This window comes from Metopolophium dirhodum, chromosome 2 (genome assembly GCF_019925205.1).
Source record: "Metopolophium dirhodum isolate CAU chromosome 2, ASM1992520v1, whole genome shotgun sequence".
Taxonomy (NCBI): Eukaryota; Metazoa; Arthropoda; class Insecta; order Hemiptera; family Aphididae; genus Metopolophium; species Metopolophium dirhodum.
In genome coordinates this window covers 28,430,109-28,453,996 of record NC_083561.1, presented here as the reverse complement: position 1 = coordinate 28,453,996, position 23,888 = coordinate 28,430,109, and the positions used below count along the sequence as shown (strand labels likewise).

General features: G+C 26.5%; 4 protein-coding genes across 11 annotated transcripts in view; 1 reads left to right on the top strand and 3 right to left on the bottom strand.

The window, feature by feature from the left end:
• Positions 1-256: 256 nt before the first annotated feature.
• LOC132939535 (ubiquitin carboxyl-terminal hydrolase 5-like) lies at positions 257-5,864 on the bottom strand. 3 transcript variants are annotated; one of them, XM_061006762.1, is made up of 16 exons: positions 5,793-5,864; positions 5,521-5,682; positions 4,884-5,009; positions 4,281-4,472; positions 4,110-4,216; positions 2,898-3,088; positions 2,686-2,831; positions 2,424-2,617; positions 2,261-2,332; positions 2,002-2,200; positions 1,729-1,931; positions 1,424-1,543; positions 1,147-1,328; positions 869-1,069; positions 585-785; positions 257-486 (listed from the first exon to the last, which is right to left on the bottom strand). In XM_061006762.1, exons 2-16 carry the CDS (start codon positions 5,635-5,637, stop codon positions 296-298), a joined length of 2,442 nt encoding a protein of 813 aa, XP_060862745.1. In that variant the 5' UTR covers positions 5,638-5,682; positions 5,793-5,864; the 3' UTR covers positions 257-295. The 3 variants fall into 3 exon arrangements, with proteins under 3 accessions (XP_060862745.1, XP_060862744.1, XP_060862746.1); XM_061006761.1 differs by having other exon boundaries at positions 5,521-5,846; XM_061006763.1 differs by having other exon boundaries at positions 4,281-4,451; positions 5,521-5,846.
• Positions 5,865-10,299: 4,435 nt separating this feature from the next.
• LOC132939446 (mRNA-decapping enzyme 1B) lies at positions 10,300-14,606 on the bottom strand. Of its 2 annotated transcripts, XM_061006615.1 has the most exons (4): positions 14,284-14,606; positions 13,711-14,221; positions 11,802-12,313; positions 10,300-11,642 (listed from the first exon to the last, which is right to left on the bottom strand). In XM_061006615.1, the coding sequence occupies exons 2-4, from the start codon at positions 14,190-14,192 to the stop codon at positions 11,359-11,361; spliced, it is 1,278 nt and encodes a 425-aa protein (XP_060862598.1). In that variant the 5' UTR covers positions 14,193-14,221; positions 14,284-14,606; the 3' UTR covers positions 10,300-11,358. The 2 variants fall into 2 exon arrangements, with proteins under 2 accessions (XP_060862598.1, XP_060862597.1); XM_061006614.1 differs by having other exon boundaries at positions 13,711-14,606.
• Positions 14,607-14,772: 166 nt separating this feature from the next.
• On the top strand, positions 14,773-21,597 carry LOC132938260 (uncharacterized). 2 transcript variants are annotated; one of them, XM_061004992.1, is made up of 16 exons: positions 14,773-15,021; positions 15,089-15,187; positions 15,576-15,707; positions 16,857-17,015; positions 17,193-17,278; positions 17,362-17,489; positions 17,555-17,717; positions 17,795-17,868; positions 18,169-18,332; positions 18,387-18,590; positions 18,651-18,757; positions 19,843-20,031; positions 20,104-20,234; positions 20,495-20,615; positions 20,684-20,839; positions 20,948-21,597. In XM_061004992.1, exons 2-16 carry the CDS (start codon positions 15,118-15,120, stop codon positions 21,056-21,058), a joined length of 1,995 nt encoding a protein of 664 aa, XP_060860975.1. In that variant the 5' UTR covers positions 14,773-15,021; positions 15,089-15,117; the 3' UTR covers positions 21,059-21,597. The 2 variants fall into 2 exon arrangements, with proteins under 2 accessions (XP_060860975.1, XP_060860974.1); XM_061004991.1 differs by having other exon boundaries at positions 14,773-15,187.
• Positions 21,510-23,888, bottom strand: part of LOC132938258 (aminopeptidase N-like) — a 29,468-nt gene continuing 27,089 nt past the window's right edge. For 3 of the 4 annotated variants that reach the window (XM_061004988.1, XM_061004987.1, XM_061004989.1), the window contains 2 exons: positions 23,301-23,382; positions 21,510-23,176 (listed from right to left, as the gene is read on the bottom strand). In XM_061004988.1, the coding sequence (XP_060860971.1) occupies positions 22,994-23,176; positions 23,301-23,382 (265 nt within the window). In that variant the 3' untranslated portion in view covers positions 21,510-22,993. The remainder of the gene's footprint in view (positions 23,177-23,300; positions 23,383-23,888) is intronic. The other variant, XM_061004990.1, reaches the window with a different exon arrangement.

Sequence of the window (23,888 nt, the reverse complement as noted above, 5' to 3'; positions counted from 1 at the left end):
TCTACAGAAAAATTAATAAAGGTATAAATAAATAACTAACTTAACTTTTTTAGTTGTAACTGTAAGCATTGAGCTTAGGTTTCAATGTTAATATTTAATGAATTACATATATTTAATTTCTATTTTATAAGTATTGTCATCAGAAAATACTTCCAACTACAATTTACACAAATCATCTTCATAAAAAAATTATCCAGTATTATAAGTAATATAAAACTTTATACAAAAATTCATAATAGAATTAAAAAAAAATAAATTAAAATTATACTTCATGATATATTATTATAAAATAACATCACATAACCTGATCATTAGACATTCTTTTATAAACATATAAGTAACCTAAGTCAGTTGGAGGATTTTGAGAAACTGCTACTTTTTCATCATTGTATATTACCCAACGTCCTTCCTTTTTTATATGGCAAACATAATGTCCAACTGTGGAAGAACTGCCCATGTGAGATATAAATGCAAACAACTTATATACTGAAATTAAAAATATTGCGATCAGTATTTAAAAATGTAATACAAAAATAAAAAATCATATTTCTTAAAGACATTAAATTGTTTTTGTCTTCACTTACTTCCTTTTCCATCTCTGGGTTTATAAATTTTACTTTTTGCTGTTTCTTCCGTTGAGAGTATCTCTTCTGGTCCATGACTCATTACCCAGTCAAGAGCACGATCTAGATTGTTTTCAGTGGCTTTCAAAGCAGCAATTACATGGTTTCGTTCAAAACCCATTGACATTATCATAGCAGCTGCTTCTTCATTAGGCAAAAATTCTAAAGTAGAAAAATTAAAATTATTTAATTCAATTAAAACTGAAACGTAAGAAAACAATTAAAGATAAAAGAAACTTTCTGACCTGTATTAATTTTTGTTCCTGGTATTTCAAAGGGTTCTGAGAAATCATTATCTGATATATGTTCCATAAGCCAATTTGTAGCATCGTTGAGACTTTTATTTCTTGTGAAATACATTGCACGCTTGCATGCATCTGGAGGAAATCCCATATTTGTTAATTCAGACATAATATTTTCATCGTACACAAACACTGGTGGAGGTTCTAAAAAACATAATAATGTTTATGATAACAACAAAACATATCACATGCTAACTATGTCTAGATAATTAATTTCACACCTATAGTATCTACCATGAGGTTTTCCCCCTTTTGTGCACCATGTCCTCTTAGATATTCTATGTCCATATCCTCAGGCATTTCAACAGATACATCCAACTTGATAGGAGTCCAATCTTGACGAAGTGTAAATTTTTTTAAATGTATCATGAGGTAATCAGGAAAAGTAGCAAATCTTGTAATCCTTGTATTTAAGTGGGTATATTATTAATGAAGATTTAAAACATCAAATATAAATATACACTATAAAAATTAAAATATAAAGCCAACACTACATACTTTTCTGCAGTAGTTCTCTGGTCCAATGTAGTATTGAAGAATTCTTCAATGACTTCTGGCTGGGCAAAAGAATTTAAACAAGAAGCAAATTTCAATTTTGGCCGAACTACTTCACTTACGCTAAAAACAAATAATTATTTGTTATATTATATTATTATTTTTGATTTGAAAGAATTCTCTGTTTTTTTAAGTAAACAACAATCATTTAACTTTATTTATAGTTTCTACTAAAAATCTAATACTTTTTAGGTGTATTTTAGTTAAGTAGAAATATTTAGCAACATTAAAATTATAAATTAATATACTCTTTGTTATCGTTCTCAGCTTGTTTTTGCTTAAAAGCTTCGACTTCGGCTTTGTTAACAATATCGTCAAGTGAAATGGACAATGGCAAACAGTATTCTGGTCTATAGCTGTAATCAACTTCTCCTGAAATTGAACATTGAAAACGTTCTTCAATACTAAATTTGAAACATTCTACTGGGTTTTGAGAACGTTGACAATAGCGCTAAAAACATAAGTAAAATTGTATACAAGATTATTACTTTCGTAAATAAATGTACGTAAATACTAAATACCCCTATCAATGACAAGAAATACAAAAAAAATTCTTGTGCATCTTGCTGTTTCTTTGAAGCAAACTCGGGATGTCCTTTACCGATCAACGATTTGAAAGTAGTTGGTCTAATACCATGATGCCAATATTTTTTTCCTTCAACAACTTCTGTAGGTGGCGTTGAATATTTTCCTGACCATAGACCATGGGCTACTTTTGCCCTAAAAACAATTTATTTAATTAAATGTAAAAATATTTGATTATTATAATAATTAACATACATTTGTACATCAAAATTTTCTGTGGGGTTGGTTTGGCACATTTCATATATATCTTTTGAGCCTAAAAAGTACCTATACAAAAAAATATTCATATTAAATGACAATAAATAAATACATGAATATTAGGTTTACGGATATTAAATCAACATAAAGATTTTCATACTTATCGGCAAAATCCGGAATAGAAAATAAAACTTGTATGATACTATTCATGTAACAAGAATTTCCCAAATTGTGAATACCTGTGTAACCAGGACCAAAAATTGGTTTTAAATCACTTCCACTCTCTTGTAATGTTGCCCATTCACCAACCTTTTGGTTTAAAGCTAATTCTAATTCTACCATTGATTTTTCAGTCTATAATTAAATATTATAAGAAAATTACTATATTTAATTAATTTTCAATCATATATAAACAATATTACCTTTTCCAAAGAAGAAATATTAATACCAAAATGTGAGAGATGTTTGATTAGATTTGGATTTTCTACCATATCATCTTCTGGATAACTGTATACATCTCCTTTACCATCTTTTGTAATAGTACCAAGTTTAACAGCCAAAGGATATTCTATAATAATAATACAAAATAAATTTAAATTAAGTTCAAAATTAAATCAATAAGTTCATATCATACGAGTTTCTTCATAATGAAGAGTAGCATGTCCATTTCCCCCGGATCCATCGAAAAACTTCCGACCACAATAAATTGAACCATCAGTTAAATTAAGCCATAGATTATCGACTTTCTCACAATCTTCATAATCACACTTCCAACCATTTGGAGTAATTATTTTCCCGTTATTTAACTGTTCTATATCAGCATATCTGTTAGATTACAAGAAATATATACATTATTAAACTTGAACTCATAAAAATCCATAAAATATTATGTTTTAAGAGTATACACATGCATATATTGCCCCCGCCTTACAAACAGACAACATAGTAAATTTGCATACAGTGTAACTGATTTAAGTTGTGAACTTTAATATTAAAGTGAATTTACCTATGATTAAACTTAAATGTAAGAACAATTTCTGCTCTCTTGTATTTTTTTTACAATATTAATATTTTTATAATTTATTATTTTTCACTGATAATTCACTTAAAAATTAAAATAGCATAAAAAACTGAGGAGAGATAACAGATGTTCTTACCTTTAAATTTGATCATAGGTAAATTCACTCTAATATTAAAGCTAACAACACAAAATTGGTTCTATTGAATGAAAATTTGCTTTAAATGTTCTACGTTTGCCAGTCGGAGAAAACACAGCGTCCTTTTAAGACAGAATATCAGATATCTAATCAATAAGTCGTATTGTTAGTCAAGTTAGTTACTTCAGTATTTTACAACAAGCAAAGATTTGCTTGATATCAAGATCAGTGGTGCCAAAGTGTTTAAAATATACTATGACATGGTACATCATACACCACCTTTTTTAATAAAAGAATTAGATGCAATCAAAGCACCTACATATAATGCAATGTTTAATAATTTATTTTTACGTTTTAACATAAATTCTGGATCTCCTGCAGTACCCTAAGGTGGGTCCTCCATCTAAAAAATCTACTATGACATATGTCATAGATAAATTAGGTGATCTGAGGAGGATCATATTTTAATTAAGAAATAATTTATGAGAATTTTAAAATTGTACAATTTTGGTTAGTTTATTTATTTTAAAATTTTGTAATAGGTCAATCACTCTAATTTTAAAAATAACAAGAGTAAAATGAATTGTTGTAAGTTTATAAGACGAAGACAATACATGCTAGTGTACACATACATTATTACACTAGCATTTTTAAAACAGAGATTCTGTTATTGATTTGATTTACCATACCTAGTTTTTTGTCGAACTTCACCATCCCAAGTGCTAGACATACTTTGTAATTCATCTAAATAATTAGCAGATTTAGCTTCAATAATACCTTTTATAGAATCAATAACCTGAAATTCATTAAAATAATATGTTAGTTATTTAATCAAAATTGAAATACAACTGTATAATTACTTTCTGTGGTAATTCACTTGTTTCAAATGGAAAGGATTTAAACGATGGTAATATAACTATAGAATATTCTTCTATTGTTTTATACTTTTTATTTTCAGCATCTGGATCAAATCCACCATCTACGCCAATAGCAAGTCTAGTAACTTTCCGTTCAGTTGGAGCATCACCTACCTGTGTCATTTTGGTTTCAACCTAATAATTTATATATATATATGATAGGTAAATACTATCTAATTATAATGAATGATATTATATAAATAAAAAATTGTTTTTGATATTTTACAATTTTTATTGCATATAAATCCTAGCTCTAATAAAAATAATCATTCATATTACAATATTTAATTAGCACATAAATTTCACTATTAAATTTATTAGTGTTTAATAAACTATCTAATTACAGAGAAACTGTCCCTAAAGAACAACTCACAATAGCTGACTTTTCTTGGGAATCAACTACAAACTTTCTACAATCTAAAACCTCTGAATAGTGAAAAAAACTTCTGCAACCGAGACCGTCCGGTATTTAGAAGTTTCACTGTACTAGTATTTTTTGATCAATTTATAAAAGATTACAATTTTAATAAGTAACAATTAACTTACCTCTATTTTGTGTCGAAGCATATGTAAAAACACTGAACATCCAGTTTTTCTATGATGACGTTCAACATGATCATACCCAAACCCAGCAAATGTTTTTAAACAAATAAAAAGGCCACCCTCAAAATCCTGTAAAACAATATTTATTTAGTATAATTATATCAAATTTTATAAAAAAAATTTTAAAAACGAACACATAATATTGTAAGGTAGGTACTTTGTTTTAAAATATACTTTACATTTTTATACTCAATTAGGTATAAGGTATTAATATTATAGAAAACATAAATTTGTGCAATGTTATAGATTTTTGGTCGCAAATTTAAACATTTATAGATTTTTATGAAGTTCAAACAATTAATTTATACAAAAGTACAAAATTAATCTTAATATTAATAAATAACAAAATAGGTACCTAGATAGCTACAATAATTTAAAAATATTACATTCAGAATAGGTATTTAGTGAGCAATTAAAAATCATTAGTATTGTGACTGACATTATAGTCTTCTAAAGGTAGGTACAATAATTATTAAACAATTCATGTAACTATAGGATTTTAATTTTTCATATTATAAAAAATTAACTGACCCTAGGGTGCATTTTTTTATGTTAAATATGTGCAAAATTCTATACTTACTGGAGAATCAAATGAATAAAGACATTCGTCTTTATAGACACGATCGTGTTCTCGGGGAACGTTTGCTTCACAGTTTTCTAATATTTGCTTAGCAGCTAAAGCAAAATCGCTGTCCATTTTCGATGTTACAAATTTAGTTTTTCACAGGGTAAAATAATTGCGCTATCAAAGAAACAAAGAAATTATCCAAGGTTATGAAAAACACCAATATCAAACATCTAAAATTCCACCAATTGCTTAAATATTTGATAGAACTGAAAAAAAATAGGTACCTATTCAGAATATTTTACTATTGAACAATAATAATTACAAAATCTCTTGAACAAGAGAACCGGATATTTTCATAACCTAACATAAATACATAATATGAGTTATCATTGTGGTCCATACCATAGATATCTTCAACCGTGGTAACCACGTACCACTACATAATTCAAGGCTCCTAATAATATTATATTGCGCAATAATATTTGAAAAATATTAAAAATTCAGCCACAATTTTTTTTCATAGACATTTAAAGTTCAAATCTTGACAAAATACGTTAGAAAATCATGAAATTTTTTGTTTTTAAATCTAAGATTTTAAAATATAATACAAGATTCCTTATAACTTATAAGATTATCTACCTTTATCAAAAAAAAAAAAAAAATGTCTGAAAATTAAATTTTTATGAGCATTTGAAGTTCATATTTTTACAACATTCAACATTGGATATTCACTAGATTTCTCGTGTAGTGATTTTCTTATTTTGTTGTAATTCAAAAACGAAATGTAATTTGTGTATATTATGTATTCCTAAATTTGATAAAATTTTCAAAATATTTTGACTTGTTTTGAGCTGTTTACGGACAATTTCAGATTTCAGTTTTTTTAGTTTTTTTTCTATATATATCAAAACATTTAATACACGGCTTCTGATATATTGCTTAAATAGCAGTTGTAAGATATTAAAAATAGGTACATGGGCACAATTTTTTTCCATAATCATTTAAAGTTTGAGTTTTAAAATGTATCGAATTTAAAATTTAATAATTATTTTGCAGTTAAAAATGTATAAAATGTTAACTTTTATAGCTAAGGAAAATATTAAAGTTTAAACAAGGTTCTACGTAAATAGGTTAGTTATATTATATAAATTACTTTTTTCTCAATAATATCATCAAATATGCTTAGTAATATCATAGGCTCAATATTTCTAAAACTTTGTTTTTTTTTTTATTGATCTCAAAAAAATAACGTCGTCAACAAAGGCCATTAGTTACAAATAAGGATCGTTACATTAATTAAATACTAAATAATAGACATTTTTTTTTTTTATATACGATTGAACAATTTGGTTTGTTTCATAAACTTTATTAAATCGAGGTTTTTTTCTTGATTGGGTCCGAGTGAAGAGTCTAGGTTGTAGGATATCTTATGTGTGGCCCGTTCTCGGTTGAACATTAAACAGTCTGCTATTATATGTTTGACGGTTAACAAGGTTCCGCAGGTTTGACACATGGGAGATTCCTCTCTTGCCATCAGGAAGCCGTGAGTAATAATTCTGGTGTGACCAGTACGGAGTCTACTGAGAACAGTATCTTCTTTACGGTTGATGTTAGGGTTTGGACAACGATGTATGTCTCTTTTTATTTCGTTTAATTTGGTGTTTTGTGAGTTCCAAATTGTTTGCCATTTATATTTTGTGCTCTCATTTTAACTCTTTGTTTATCACCGTAGACACGAATAAAAAATTATAATATTATAATATTAATTCAACTTACAGGATATAATAAATATAATATCAGTATAAAATATTTAGACTGACAAACCGTCTCCGCTCATCTTATACAATGATATTATATCATTGGATTCAAATTTAACACCATCCATTACAGTGACCCACTTGTAACCTACTGTACAGCAGAGCGACATCCACTTACCCACCTTTTTTATTTTAAAATTCAATAAAATTCCGTTCATGCGAAACACTTTTGCAAATGTGCAGTCATCTGTCCACATTTTTGTAGCGTCTTTACTTGTATAACCTACTGTACAGCACTACAGCAGAGCGACACCCGCTTGCCCACCTTTTTGTTTTTATATTTCATAATTTTATAATAACTAAATATAATTTTCATATAAGTTAAATACGAAATGTCGTAAATCTAGTACATAACAAAAAAGCTAATTTTTACGCAAAATCGATTTATTTTTGGTTTTTGGTATACCTACCAAACTCTAAAAATAATTACTGTAGAGCATATAATTGATTGTATCATATCAATGATTTATGCTATCATGTTGAGCTTTTTATAGGCATATATAAAATTTTGGATTATTATTAGTTTTCAAAATCAATGTTGATAAAAAATATTCGGTCGGTCAAATAACTTTAAAATGTAATACAAAGTTCAACGTAAGTTGTTGTTAGTAGGAATAAAAAAAAATTGAGCGTAAATACACGATTAATTTTTACGAGGATCTGAAAAAAAATTATATTTTGAAACATGCATTTTAAATTTTTAACTTACAACTAAAAATGTCAATATATAATTCTGGAAATATATTTTCCGGTATTTTATGCATTATAACGTTCTGTAAAATGTTCTTCTATTATATCCCATTCTGGAATTATACACCCATAGGCGTATATAGCGTGATTTTTTTTTTTTTTTTGGGGGGGGGGGGAGGGGCTATAGGCTATGGCCTTTTTTTTGTGGTATCAACGAGTCGTTGACAACGACGCTGCCGTAACTTCTTGCTAATTACTTCGCATAAGGGCTATAATGATTCAGGTACAAAACATAATATATTCTACAAATATTACTATAGAAAAATGTAGAGGAACAAAGTATAAAAAGGACTAAAGAGGCACATTATAAAGTAAAATATTAAAATATAAATAAATAATATATACCATACATCATATTATTATCAAATACATATTTTGTATTTGAATTAAATATTAAAAAAAAAATAGGAAATTATTACTATAGTATAAGGTTTGAACGCTTGCTTTTTTGGGCAAATATATTAAGAATCTCTTCAAATTTTATAATATTAGCTAAGTCCCTTTTAATATGAAGTAACGATAGATTTGAAAATCTATATCGTTAGTCATAGAATTTCTTAGCCATGTTTTTATTTGCCGCATTACTGAAAATGATCTTTTACAAGAAGTAGAACTTCCTGGAATTGTAAGTGCTACTTGTAAAAGCTTATATAAATGTGAAAAATTGGTTTTGTTATTTTTTGATACAATAGCATCTTCACAATTAGCATTTTTTATTTAAAATTTAAATTATCAAATAAAATATTCTTCGGACATCAAAATAATTAATAGAAAATGTTTTCAGTTCTCACTTATGAACATATAAAACAGTTAACTTTTACACTAGGGGCATTTCTGGGGGGGAGGCTACAGCCCCCTTATCCCCCGTTCTACTGATATACATTATTATCAGTTTACATACTGTTTAAATATTTTCTTCGATTTTTCTATTCTGGCAGTTTTGAATTCTGTAATTGGAAATTCGATCAATATATATTCTAGCGGTTTTTTTCTAGAACATTATATTGGTCCATAATTTGGATAAATAGTCTTAACTCCAAGTACCAAGCATAATAAATACTATATCCAATATATTATATCACATCTACTTTATATTTTTGTATAACTATTTAAAAAAAAATAATTTCCAAATCAAAGAAAAAAAATCCACAAAGGAACTTCTTAAATTACAAAAGAGGCGTATGTTGGTGTAGTGCGCGAAATAAAACTATACTGCAGCTATGGTAGGGTTGAACGAACTTTATAATTCTACAAAACATTAATGGAAATAATTTATTACTGTAATTGTTTTTCTTTTAAATATATTATATATATTTATTATTGATTCCCTTTTGAGGAATAGAAAGGTATCTCCTCTCACACCACATTTTTATAGACAGTTAGTAAAAAATATTTATTATATTAAAATATAACACCCACACTAATAAAAAAGTTATCTTTAGTTACACCACAGAATAAATTAAATTTCAACTACCCTGGGGTTACATCACTGATAAATATAAATATAAAAACCTAATCAAAGAATCTACAGAACCACTTAATTTCTTCAATTTACTTTTTATATAACACCCGTCACCCATACACATAAACATAGTATTTGATTGCAAAAATTCTAGTAAATTATTGTTGTTTAATTTTAATTCTGGTCTTTTTTTGACATTAGACATATTGATTTTATAAAGCAATCATGTGTGTATTCCATTACTCATTACTTCATTACAATATTAAAAAGTCCTAAGCTTATAATACCATAACTAGAAATTATTATAAATTATATCTGTCTTCCAGGTTTTAGTTGAAAGTTTTAAGATTGCATTTAGAATATAAATAATTATAATGTGTTACATTTCAATTGATTCAATTAAGGTATAAGGATATTATAAAAAGAAATTGTATAATTTTTAAAACTAATGTAGAATTGTTATTATGATCAATTAAAATCTTAAATGCTACAGTTATACCATAGAATAAAGGATTTATTATTGATAATATTATCCTTTATACTGGTACCTAGAGAGCCTTTATATATAAATGTATTATTTATTCATTTTATTATCTAGGCTCTCTACTAGTACCTAGTGTGGCCACAGAATTCTGTAGTGTGGCTTTATTTAAACTGGCCACAGACAGTGATGAACAATCACAAATAGTAAATGGAGCGTACAAATGACTAAGGAATGATCTAAATGTATATACATACATTTAAAGTAATAGACAACATATATTAAAATAAATTATATAATAAATTGATAATGTAATTGCCAATATAAGATTTTATACAACAGATCTTCTAAAATAGTATCTCAGTTTGGAGCTAAGTTAAAGGTAGATGGCTACTATGCTATTTACAATAAATTTGTAAAATATTTTAAATACAAAGGACAATGAATTTGAAACCATTTGAAAATGATTTAGGTTTCTAAAAGAAATTATAATAATAATTTTTTTATAATGTATTTGTATATTATTATTTGGAGAAAAACTAAAATTCCATTACTTTATTTTTTTAATATATTTAAATTGGTGAAATTGCATCAATACATTTTCATACATTATTAACAGTATCAACATTAAAACTTAATACACAGCTGTGTTAAATTTGTAATTTATATTAATAATTTAAAGCTTAATTTTAACAGGGTCTTCATATTACAAAATAATCTAAGCATTATACATAATTAAAATACAGATGTCTAATTTTGAAGAATAGTTTTAATTGTAATAAATAACAATGAAGTTACCGATTTTTTTATTAAATAAAACAAATAATAAATCGGCATAAAAATAAACCAGAAGAGTATTTATTTAAAAAAAATAAAAATAAAATAGTTAAGTACAATTATTAATATACCAAACAGCTATATTAATGAAGAGTATAAATATATGTCCGTTGGTAATGATAATTGTATTGTTTTTTCAGTCGAAAAATTGAAATACTATTAAGAGTAATTAATAATTATTGATAATGAAAATAATACTTTGAAATACCTACAATTTTCAAAATATAAATCAAAACGTTCAATCTATACATGCATTTGTTCCGAATTGCTCAGATACTGCCAGAATGTACATTGTATATAATAAAATAGTTTCAATTCACAAAATAAAATAGGGAATAGTTTTTGTTTTTATTATTTTATTTTATTATTTATGTAGCAATTAAAAACTATTATTGGTTGGAAAAAAATATATATGTTGTTCAAAAAATAATGCAATTTTTGTCAAAATGTCAAAAAGAAATAGTCATACTTGTACTAAAGTAATGGAATCCAAATAGATAATCTTAATTCCGTAATAATGACTTGACATAACCTTCATGAATTTTAACCATAAAATCTGGATCATTTTTTAATAAGTATTCAAAAGCTTGTAATAACTGATTCTTTGTTAATGGTTCCAGTTTATTATTAGATTTATTAGATGTTGGTTCCCGGTGTTTAGGTTCTGTTATTGACATTGCATTTACTGAAGAGGTAACTAATTCATCTTCAATGTCATCCAATATGAACCTAGTAGGTGGCATTAGCTCATCTGAATCAAGTTGTGATTCTAATGGCATACATGCACCTAGAACATAAAAGTATTTTTTTTTTTAATCATCAAATAATTATTACAAAAATGAAACATTTAAAAAAAGTTTTTTAAATATATTTAAATAAATATAAATATAATATTCATTTATTTAAAATTAATAGAAGTTAATACAAATTTATAATAAGTATTTACCCATAACTATATTTGATTTTTCTGATAGATCGCTTTGATTAAGAAAATTTTCAATCAATGATGTACTAAATGAATTATCTTTAATATCTTTCGGTCGATGATATCCATTGCGATTAGCATGGGAAATATCATCTTCATCTTGTTGATTTAACTGATTTATTAAACTTCTGGGCTTTATGTTATTGAATGAACATGTCTTAGTTTGTTCAGTATGAGTTGCGACCAAGATATCTGTTCTAGGTGTTGCTGACCTTTGTTGCATTTCGATTTGTTCTACTGTATGAATTGGACTGGCCATCAACTTGTGCAACATAGATTCATTAGATCCTGTTTTTAAAGCTGGAGTTTGTGTACTTTGTGTGTTTGCATAACTTGATAATGATGGTAATCCTTCAGAGAAATTTTTCCCACTTCCTGCTTGTGCAAAAAAATCCATAACACATTGAGGAGGAGCAGTTTCTTCAACTTTTTTGGATGGTGTTTCAGATCCTTTTGAGCTGGTCTTATTGGCCCTATTAAATCAACACAATATATTATTATAATTTATAGTTTGTTTAATATTTATATCAAATATTGGAAAATATATGGACTGCATAAATTGTTTGTGTAAAAATATGTAAGGGGATTATCATTGACATGCCATGCCATTTTCCGATCGAAATAATAGCTTCATGAAATACCTAACCGATATGAAAATGGAAATATATTATACTGAGCAAATCTTTTATCATTGAACACTTATATAATTTCAAAAAGTATAAATGTTTTGGAAAAAAAATGTTTAAATGGTGTCTAGTTGTTAAAAAACAACATTTGTAAAATATATAAACAGTTTTAATTTCATATTTCTCAGTACCTATTTCGGTACATATAAATTGAATTTAGGAACAGAAATTATAACTTATAAGTAGGGCTTGGATTTATATGTAAATATATTTGATTTTACACTCCTAGATATTTTTCCATAAATACATGTTTTACATATTTCTCAATAATTCTGTTTTTTCCTACATATTTAGATAATTTGTAGTTAGTATATGATTGTACTTTTCAAATTAATATTTCTATGAGTATACTATGGCTTGATGTAGTATTTCATGATAATGTATTATTATATTTGTATCTTATGGTACCCCTTACATGGTAAAAGCCGGTAAACTGTAAAGCATTAAATGCTTTTTTCCCCAAAATATTAATAAATAAATCATATTAGTAAAATAAATATTTTGAGTTTTTTATAGCACATATTTTGTTTCATAAATACATTTAAATCCGAGCTCAACTTACAAGTATTTAAAATTTGCAAAGTGAAATGGTACGCAGTTACCCCGTTAAATGTTTGTCCACTATTCCGCTCATCTATACTTATAATTCAAAAACTACTCTTCCTAAATTTGATTTTTATGTATCGAAATACTTAAAAAATATTCTACTTTAAAACTGTATGTTGTCAATGAAAAAAGTAAAAACTTTAAAAATATTTTTTAACAACTAGGTAGCATGTTTTTCAAAAACACTTAATTTATGAAATAATTAAGGGTCAATGATAAAAGAATCACCGGGTACATCAATTTAATTTAAATTAGGTTCTTTCCATGAAAAATGCGACATTTTGAGCTCAAAATTACTATAGGTAGTTAGAATTATCACAAAAATTTTTTTTCTTAATTTTTGTCTAGGTACAATTTTTAATAATTGCACTACCAAAGTTAAGATTTTACTTAATTCTTTGGATTTTAAGTATTCTAAATTTAAAATAAATGGTAATTAGACTAGATAACTGCATAAAAATAATACATTCCAGTAATCCATTTTTATGTTTTAAAGTGTTTTCTTTAAAGTTAAAAAATAAATAGTTGATACATTGTATGTATAACACCTATGGGTCAAGTCTAAATTGAATAATTACCTATAATCCTCTTGTGCCCTACTCAGCATTGAAACGAGATCGATACTTTTTGTGGAACCAGTTTCTTGTTTGTTAATTTTATCGTTTTGTTTTACTATCAAACTTTTGATCAATGATTTCAGTATATTAGAAATTTTGGCACATTCTTCTTTGTCATAAAACCAAATACCATAAATAGAACCACTACAGTTTCTGTACAGTAAAAATGGCTCTTGAAGTTGTAGATCTAGGCCGTTTTCAATCGGTTCCATCAAATTGTTTGTATTTAATCTATTCATTATCATAATACTGTGCAAAGGTTCAGCAGATCGCGTATACACGTGTAAAGTCCCTTCTACATTGGTTTTTTGCCATGCATTTGCCTCTGCATTGAACGAATACAGAGCGACGTGTCCCGCCGTCTGTACGATACTATCAACATATGGATCTACTCTTTGCAGAGCAGAAAGATTCATTTTAGCTTCAGAATCGCCGTAACTCATTGTTTATGTGTAACTATAGAACAGTAACACTAAAATATATGGAGATCAATAAAATGTATGAGACAGTAATATTAGTTTATAACAATTATACCCGTAGACTAGTTCTTCAAATACTAGGTCTGAACGTAGAATCTTGAATGTACTTAATAATATGTTATTCTTTTTATATCATTTCAATGATATTTTTTAGATGATAACATTCACTCAGTGTTATGTTCGTCACAACTCGTGTAAAAGGTAGGAATTCGAACGGTATTACCTATGTAAAGTAATATTTTAGGAAACTTCAAAAATAATAATATATTCAATAAAAACTAGTCAAATCGTTAAAAATAATAAAATGAGGTGACTGGCGAGCGTTAAAGAACCAGATTAGTAAGCACCATAAGCACCGAAGTACCAAACGAATCGAACGATAAGTAAGTGAAAAAGTGGGAGAATTTCGAGAACGAAAAACAAACGATTCGGTTACCAGTTTACCGCTAACACGGTATTCGCGCGTAGAGATAATATTGATAAATTTGATAACGAAAATTCGTTATATTTGATTATTATATTTCTTTTCATCTTTCCTCTGTTGTCTGTTCATCTGTTGTAGTCGTCGGTTTTCAGCTATCTATGGTATTATCTATAGACCAATGAGTTCGCGCCTTCGTGTTTGATTTTGTTATTTTTAATTTGTTATTAATTGTTAGCCTGCTGTGGGCTTGTAAGTTATAAGTTCAAAGTTGTAACTTTAATGAATAATCTAATAGCAACTTCAACCGTTGAATTTACGATGGAAAAACAATAATTTTAATGGCGAATGTACCACATTACTACCATGACAGTGATTACTACTACTTATTTATCTAATATTTAAATTGTTTTACTTCATATAGTGTAACTTCTTATAGTATAACTTCATATAGTATAACTCACAATAATGAGTGGTCAAGAAGAGGAATATTACTATGACCGTAGTATGTTTTTCAAAGAATTGTCGCAAAGTATTGGTAAGTTTGATCTACTACCTAACTTAAACGCAACTAATTGTTTTCTTTTTACTTTCACTTCATTGTGTGATAAATGTAATTCATTTAAAGCAATATGTACCTACAAGGTGTACTATTATATCCTAAATCAGATTACATTTACAATATTTTTTGTGTTCAAGACTAAGTGACTTCTTTCACTTCAAAATTACAACTTACAGAAAATAAAGTATCATAATTTGTTGATTCCTTTTAGGTAGTTGTTTATAATTGGGATATCCTTGTAATCATTATAATATTTATTTTGTGTACTTATATAATTAGTAATTGGTAATTACTTATACATTTTTAATCTAAACATAATACGTATTGTTAGTGCATAAACTGCAACTTTTTGTATTTATTTTAGAAAGAAACAAGTTATCAACTAATATATTATTTAGTAATTATCTAAATGATTTTAAAGATATCGTCCAACACAATGGATTAATTCATGAAGAGATGATTATTGTTTGTCAATTATTGTGTACTGTTGATTTAAGTAAGTACACAAGTATTAAAACCGTATCATATATTATGTATTATTATTATTTTTTAATTTATTATAGTGTCTAGCATAAACTATCATAGCTCAAAATTTGTCAATTATATTATTTAAACAATAGGTTATAACAGCTAAACAGCCTGAAGTTTGAAATATTACATATCACATAATTAGCAAAATTTAAGAAATGAAAGTTATAAAAACAAGATATAAATATTTAAAAACAAAAAAAAACAATAAAAAAATTAGGTGATTAATTTTTCAATATTCAAATGATATTAATGAGAAAAAACAATTGGTAGTAGTAATGAATACAATTTTTATGATTGAGTGTTGACCAAAAATATATTAATGAGAGATAAATATTTTGATGATAAGTATCTTTAAAAGTGAAAAAAGAAAGGGAATAGTGGACTGATAAAAAAGTTTAGAGTTGCAATTAAATGTGAAAGAGAAGTATCGGAAGTATGTTCTGTATGAGAATTTTGATTGTTAGTAGCTTCTGTATATGTTTTGATTTTGGGTTAAGTATGGGAATAAGGATTAAGAATCAGGGATCGCTGAAGTGATATTTTTAATAGCTGACCTGAATGCTGGGCATCCTTTAAGTTGGCAGTGTGATCCTTGGTGCTAGGGCACATATGGTGGGACTGTTACGGTCTTTGGTATACTTATCCATTATCTTGCAGAAAACCCTCTACAAAGAATAGTGGAAAGAGACATTTATATTTGTTTTTAGTCTTGTATACATGTTTAATTGAATGTCTTGATTCAGCCAGAGCTTTACCAATGTCAACAATTAAGGTGGAATGAAGTAGGTTTGTTATGATGATCTTGTATGTGCGAAGATGACAAATGGTAAACTATGAATGAAAACTAGTATTAGTCTTATATAAGTGATCCATAATTAAATGTATAAATTTGTCCATATTATAAAATAGTGAGCGAGAATAATATGACGTATGACGTGTATTCATGATGCACGTTAAGGCTGAACTGAATAAATAAATTATGTAAAATATATTAATGTATGTACTTGACTAAAATATAAATAAATTGTTATAGTTATATAATTTAAAAATTAGATTGACTAAGTTTAAGAATTTTAAAAAATAGGTATTTTTATAATTGATAGTATTATTTTAGGTGTACAAAATTTTAGACGAATACTTTTAACACTAGTACCAGAAGAGCCATCAATTCCCCATGATATTTGTGAAGAACTTATAGTTTGGGCATTATCAGCTTATCGCCAAAATGTTAACGATGCAACAAAAGCTCAATGTATATTATACTGGATACTTTGTAAGTATTAAACTATATTATATATACATATATATCTTAATTATAAATAATTAAGCGCTTTTAATTTATCCTAATTTTTTAATATGATATATTGATTTTGTGTCATAAATTATTGATATTTCATATTTTTACATTTTTATACTAAAATAAACATTATATTGTTGTACAATTGTATAGATGTGGTTGAAGAAAAATTAACTAATATGGATATAATTGATAAGTATTATAAAGTCTTATTTCATCTCTGTAATTATCAAAATTTAGTGAGTAAATATATTTTTAATTTTATGATATTACTATTAAAACATGTAATGCGATTTATTTAAATATAATTTTGTTGTACTAGAGTCAACCAGTAGCTGGAATTATTTATTGTTTGACAAAATATGATGATGTTCAAAAGTGGATGATAACATGCTGTAAGAATATTATAGAGGGTTCAAAGTCTGAACCATATCTGAACAAATTACTGACGTAATAATAAATAATTAAAAACCAATACTATTTAATTATTTAATAAACATTTTTTCCATTTTTAGTTTCTTTGAAAACCCTAATTTAATGAACAATACACGACAAAAAGGACTTTTTGATTGTAACAATACATTTTGTAAAGAGCTTGCTTGTGGTTTACGTAGTGTTCGAAAAGAATTAATGAATATACATCCTCAGTCTACACATACTCAGCAACTCATAGAATATGTATATTTAATATTTATCAAACATATTTTAAATTAAATACAAATTTAAAATTATTTGTATCATTTATTTTATTTTAGGAAAGAAAGTCCTCATATACATTTTATAATAAAATTCAGTTTGTGGACGTAAATAACAAATTTGAATTTCCAAGGTAAAGAATCATAATAATATTATATACAGTGAGTTCCGCTTAATGTGATCACTGGTTTATAGAATCAACTGTTTATTGGAATCAATAATGAAAATTCCAAACCAAATATTATATTGAAAAAAAAGATGTTTCATGGAATCATATTGGCCTGAACCAATGTAATCACATTAAGCGGTACTCGCTGTAATATGTTTATTAAAATATGTTTTTCTTAAATTGTCTGCTTTGTATTCACTAACATATTATTGTATGTATTTTTTAAACTTTAACCTTAAATTGTAATAATTTGTATGTTTTCAGTACTGAAGAATTAGCAAAATCATTCATAAAAGAATGTTCTTCTAATAACACCTTGACACTTTTGGGTAGCGTGAGTGGTTGGTGTAAATTACTTATGAACAATGACAAAAAATTGAATTTACAACAAAGATTTTCAAATAATTTATACCATAGTCTAGATCAAAGTAATTAAAGTATTGCTTCAACTTAACACATATTAATTTGTAAAATGTTATTAGTCTTTTTAAGTAATGAAGTTAATGTAAAATCTACACAAAAATCAAAATTCTTACATGAAATTTTGGAATTTCAAAAATTTGCACATCGAGGTTTGGCAGCAGTTAATATTTTCATATTCCAATACATTATCTCATGGGATGGAATAGAAAATAGTCGTGTGATTTATGAACTTTTCGAATACCTAACATTCACTTCAGAAGAAGGTTGTATTGCGGAGATATTATTTTAAATTGTATACTTATTAGTTTTATTTTTATGTTTAGAATTAAAAAATAGTTTTTTAGAAAAATTGTATGCAATATTCATTACTGGAGATGAATTGATTTATCGAATGGTAATTAATTCCTTGACTAATCTTCTTTGTAATTTGGTAAGTCTAATACTGATTTTATTTGTTAACATTAAGTTCATTATTTCTAATAGCCGTAATTAACATTATTTATAGTTAATATTAGGGTTTTAAGTGAATTTATTTGATTCTCTTTTTTTAAATTAGAAAGTAAATGATTAATTATTATCTGAGATCCCTAATCGTTATAAATTACCTGTTCATTTTATTTCACACTCTAAATGTAATATTTGGTATTATTTAAAATTGCTTTATTATCCTGAGATTTTATTTTTCTGATTTTTTCAAAGGTCTATTATATTTATGTATCATTTTTTACTTAAAATATTCTTACCAAACTTTCACTAATTTGAGGAATTGAGGAATCTCATATGTTGTGTATTTTTTTCTCAAATTAATAATATTATTCCGGCTGTCATATAGTATGCGGTCTACTGGCAAACGTGTTCTACTGGCCGCTGTAGGATTAGGTCTACCTGCGACCGGCCGGTTTTACATAGGCCTAAGTTTATCTTACACTCTTTTTTTTGGTCAACACTTTATCTTTATTGCGTTATACACAGATAACAATACTTTGACATTTTGTGAAAGTATGGGCTCAATAGCTCAGTACGTTATTTATTGCGCGACACCACAATTTATAGTTTATACACTCGAAATGTGGGAAAAGATTTTTATTTAATTATTAGTAGTGACGAATCAACCAAATAATGCAGTCCAAATATTATTGCAGTTATCTCAAGGAAACATGGTGGCGAGGAATAAATAAATCGGATTTATTTAATGCATTTTTGAGAGATATGGTGGGAATTTTTGTTTAACATATTATATTATATTTATTTATATTCATTGACAATAATTTTTTTGACAAACAAATTTTTAATTATTAATTTTTTACTAGGTATTACTACTGCAATAATTATACTATAATATTATGATATAGTTTTTAATCTATTTATTTTCGGTAGACCGCATACTATATTTGTAAATTCACCGGTAGATCGCATACTATACTCGTAAATTCACCAGTAGACCGCATACTATATGACAGCCATTATTCCTTTTAATACATAGAACAATTGCATTGATTAATAATGTTTATATAGTATTTTAATTCAAAACAAACCAGATCAAATAAAAACTGTACATTATTTGGTGAAGAGTTAAGAGAAGAAACAGAATTTGAAGTAGTAAAATGTTTGACTAAATATATATCACATTGGTGCTCAATTTGTATTTATAATTATCCTCAAGAAGAACAGTTAAAACATACAGTTTATACATTTTTTGAAAAAGTAAGTTTTTTGTAAATTAATAATATAGTGTATTATATACATTAATTAACTTGCCAACTTAAATACTTTTAGGTATCTGTTTTAGAAAATTTGAAACCAACCATATGGCCTATTTGGACAATTATGCCTCAAAGTGTTTTTTATAATGGTTTAATGTCAGTAAATATATACTGGTTAGATAGATTGTCCAGACTAATGCTGAGGTATGTGAAGTACAACTTGTTTAATGTCTTAGTTGTAAAATAATACAATATTTCAATTTTTAACACTACTGAAAATTAATTAATTTAAACAATGTTATACTTGAAACTGTGTTTAATTATATAGACAGACACATTAATTAAAAGGGAATTCTCATATGACATTGTTTAAATTACATTACTGTAAAGTTGATAAATATATAATATTAAATTGAATAAATTAGTATAATATGGAGACTTAAAGTAAATTAAAAACAATTTAGGCATATAAAGTTTGACACCAGCAGAATCGAGGATATAGCAGAGTCTCCATCAGTTTTAAGAATGTTACAATTGTTTGACATGTACATGGCAGATTTTTATAATGCTCTCCACACTGGAGTGGTAAACATAATACATAGACAATAGTAAAACAAGTTGATAATATTTTACGAAAAATTATTTTTTTCTAGTTGTTTGATAAACGTGAAGAAGGATTTATTTTTAAATATTTAAATGAAGATGAAGTTGAAAAAGATTTTAAAATAGTGAATTTAAATGTATGCTTTCAAATGGAAAAACATATTGCTCTAGCTCCATATTATATGAACGCCGAACATACAGTGGAGGTAATTTTTTTATCAATTATTCAAATACGTTATCATCCCTTATTTAATTTTAAATTAGTACATTTTTTTTTTAATCAATTATTTAATATAGTATTTTTAAATTTTTAGGATCCATTGGAGGATTTACTTCGGACAGAAGCTCCAAATTTACACATGTTAATTTTTATGTTAAGTCAAAATTTGCAGAATGATTCTGGAAATGACATTTCAACATCTTAATTTTGGGTTATACTATGAACAAAAAATATTTAAGCAATATTGGTTGTCAGTAGTGTATTGAATTTTAATTATTTTTTTTTATAACAATCGTTCATAGAAATTAAAATTATTGATACCATTAATAGGATAATATTTAAATAATTTTTTACAATATATTTGACTTCTTATATAATGAGATATTTGTTTACAAAAGGAACGTGAATTTTTTTTCAACAAGCCAAAAACTAAAGTAGAGTCAACGCTCTAATCGTTTTTATATCATTTCATACATCATGGCATTTATGGTGTACACTATATTATTTTATATTAATTAAAAGTGTTTGTTTTTCATAAATTAAAAACACAAATTATTTTTGTCATAAATTCTTTATATTTTTATTTTTAATTTAATTTAATAATTTTTAATACTGTATTATAATTTATAAGTGTATAATTGTATAAAACTTGACAATTGATCATTAGATTGTTAACTAAAATTACTTTAAGAAAAAAAAATATTGATTTACTTAATTTTTTTCAAATAAAAACAGTTTTTTAAGAATGCATAGGTCTTTATAACTTAAGTATAAATTGTCATCTATATAAGTCAATGACTGATTTTCTACAACCAAAAGCTTAAAATATGTTATAGTTTTCTTCTGATAATGATTCTTAACAACAAAAATAAATTGGACTCATATTTACATGTAGCCATGTAGGTAAATTTTAATAACTCAGGTTTTGTCCATTTTGATAATTATTTAATTTCACATAATCACATCCAAACATAATTTACAATTGATGTTCCATTTGACATTTCCATAGTAGCATAATAGTAGGTATACTTTATTACTGTGTACTAGTGTACTATATATAATATATATACTTACTTACAAATGTTAATACATTTATAAGTTTAAGATCAACCAAAGTAAAACCAACTTAAACTAAAAATAATAATATCTTTTCGTTGGTTTATTTTGGTTATTTTAAAATCATTATATTATGAAATATATATACTCCACATACGGTTTAAGGGGGGGGGGGGGAGGAAACAGGCCCACAACAGATATCGAACAATAGTGGGCCTCTGGGTAGTACGTTTTCTATAACAAATGGATAATGGATATATTATTATTATTTGGCCCCAGTCCCAAAATTACCTTAATCCGGGCTTGGTATCCTCATTATTTATTTACTGTTGCTATAGTAGTTATTTTCTATAATGAAAACAATAAACATCATTACGAATTCACTTTTATCCAAAATGAATAATAAACATATATTGTTAAATCAATCTTAATATGCATGTCTAGTGATTATACCTAGGTATTTTTAAATCTAAACCTAAATCCAGTTTATATTTTATATAAAGAATTTCAATTTTCAGTTTTAGGTTAGTAAAAACTTCAATTGAATAATAGTTGTGATATTTAAATATAATTAACAGTTTTTCATTAAAATATGAGAACACTCGACATTATTGTACATAGAGTAGGTACATACAGGCTAGATGAACATTAATTGTTTAACACATCATAAATGTTGTAGTGTAGTACCTATATGATTAATCAGGAAGTAATGATGTTCTATATTTTCAAATTTAGGTATATTATACGATATTATAAAGTAAAATTGTATTATTAAATATTTTTAGGTACAACGTAAATACTGTTAACTTAAAATAAATATATAAAAAATACTGTTGAAATTGAACATACATTGCCATAAAAAAAAAAAAAAAAATTATGATAATAATAAAGATAACACCAAGTCATAATATTTAGCAGTAGGTAGTTTAAAAAAAAAATAAAAACAGTCTTTACAAGACAATCTTTAGCGAAAATGACACAAAAGTGTCGAAAAATAATTTTAGCTTAATCGGTAGTACCACCTATTCTACTTAACATAATAGATAATATTTACATCCCGCCGTAAATTGTTACTATAATATGTCTAATCCACTTCGTTGGTGAATTGGGATAAGTATAGAGTCGTGGTGTTTTGCAGCCATTTGCTAATCGTTTTAAAATTTCTCTCCATCCAATTCACGTTTGCTTCGGCGTTTTCGATCGATTGCAATACGCTTCTTCTAGCCGAACCCAAATGATCGTATTCGTCTTTGTAAAACTGCCACAGCTGAAATAAATATCGCGGTTCATATGTTTTATTATATAGACAAATATGGTATTGTTGTAGACTAAGTTTAAAGCCGTTCGACATATTATTGTTAAATGCGCAACGCATTAATATTATTCCGTACTTGGATCAGGTCGTTTTTAGTGTTGAAATGGTATGTGGCCGATTTAATGATCTCGCTCATCGTGGAAAATCCCGCCGCAAAACTGAACAGAAAGGTACACAATTTAAGTATAATATCGTGTTCAGTGTGATTATTAACACGTTGGCGGACAGTCACCGTATTGTACATAGCAGTCATAATAAATTAATATAAGTCGTAATCAGGGCCGGTTTTACGGCCAGGCCGGCAATTTTTTTAGGAAAAATTGAAAAAAAAATCATGTACCCCCTAAATATTGTATGCATTAATTATGTGTAACTGTAATCGTAATGTAAAATAAATGTCACTGAAAATATCAGTAACACGTAATAAATGTTTTCGTAATGTGAGCTATAAAGATGAGATATTATTCTTTTTTGGGGTGGAGGCGGCATATTTAAAAAGGCCTATAGGGCGGCACCTGTTCTAAATCCGGCACTGGTCGCAACACGACGATGCTACAACAATTATTTATATAGATGGTAGGTATATTTAAAAGTCGTAAAATGGCATAACTGCTATATAGAGCAGTTGCGTTTCTTGTGGCTTCGCCTGCAAATTGTAAATTAT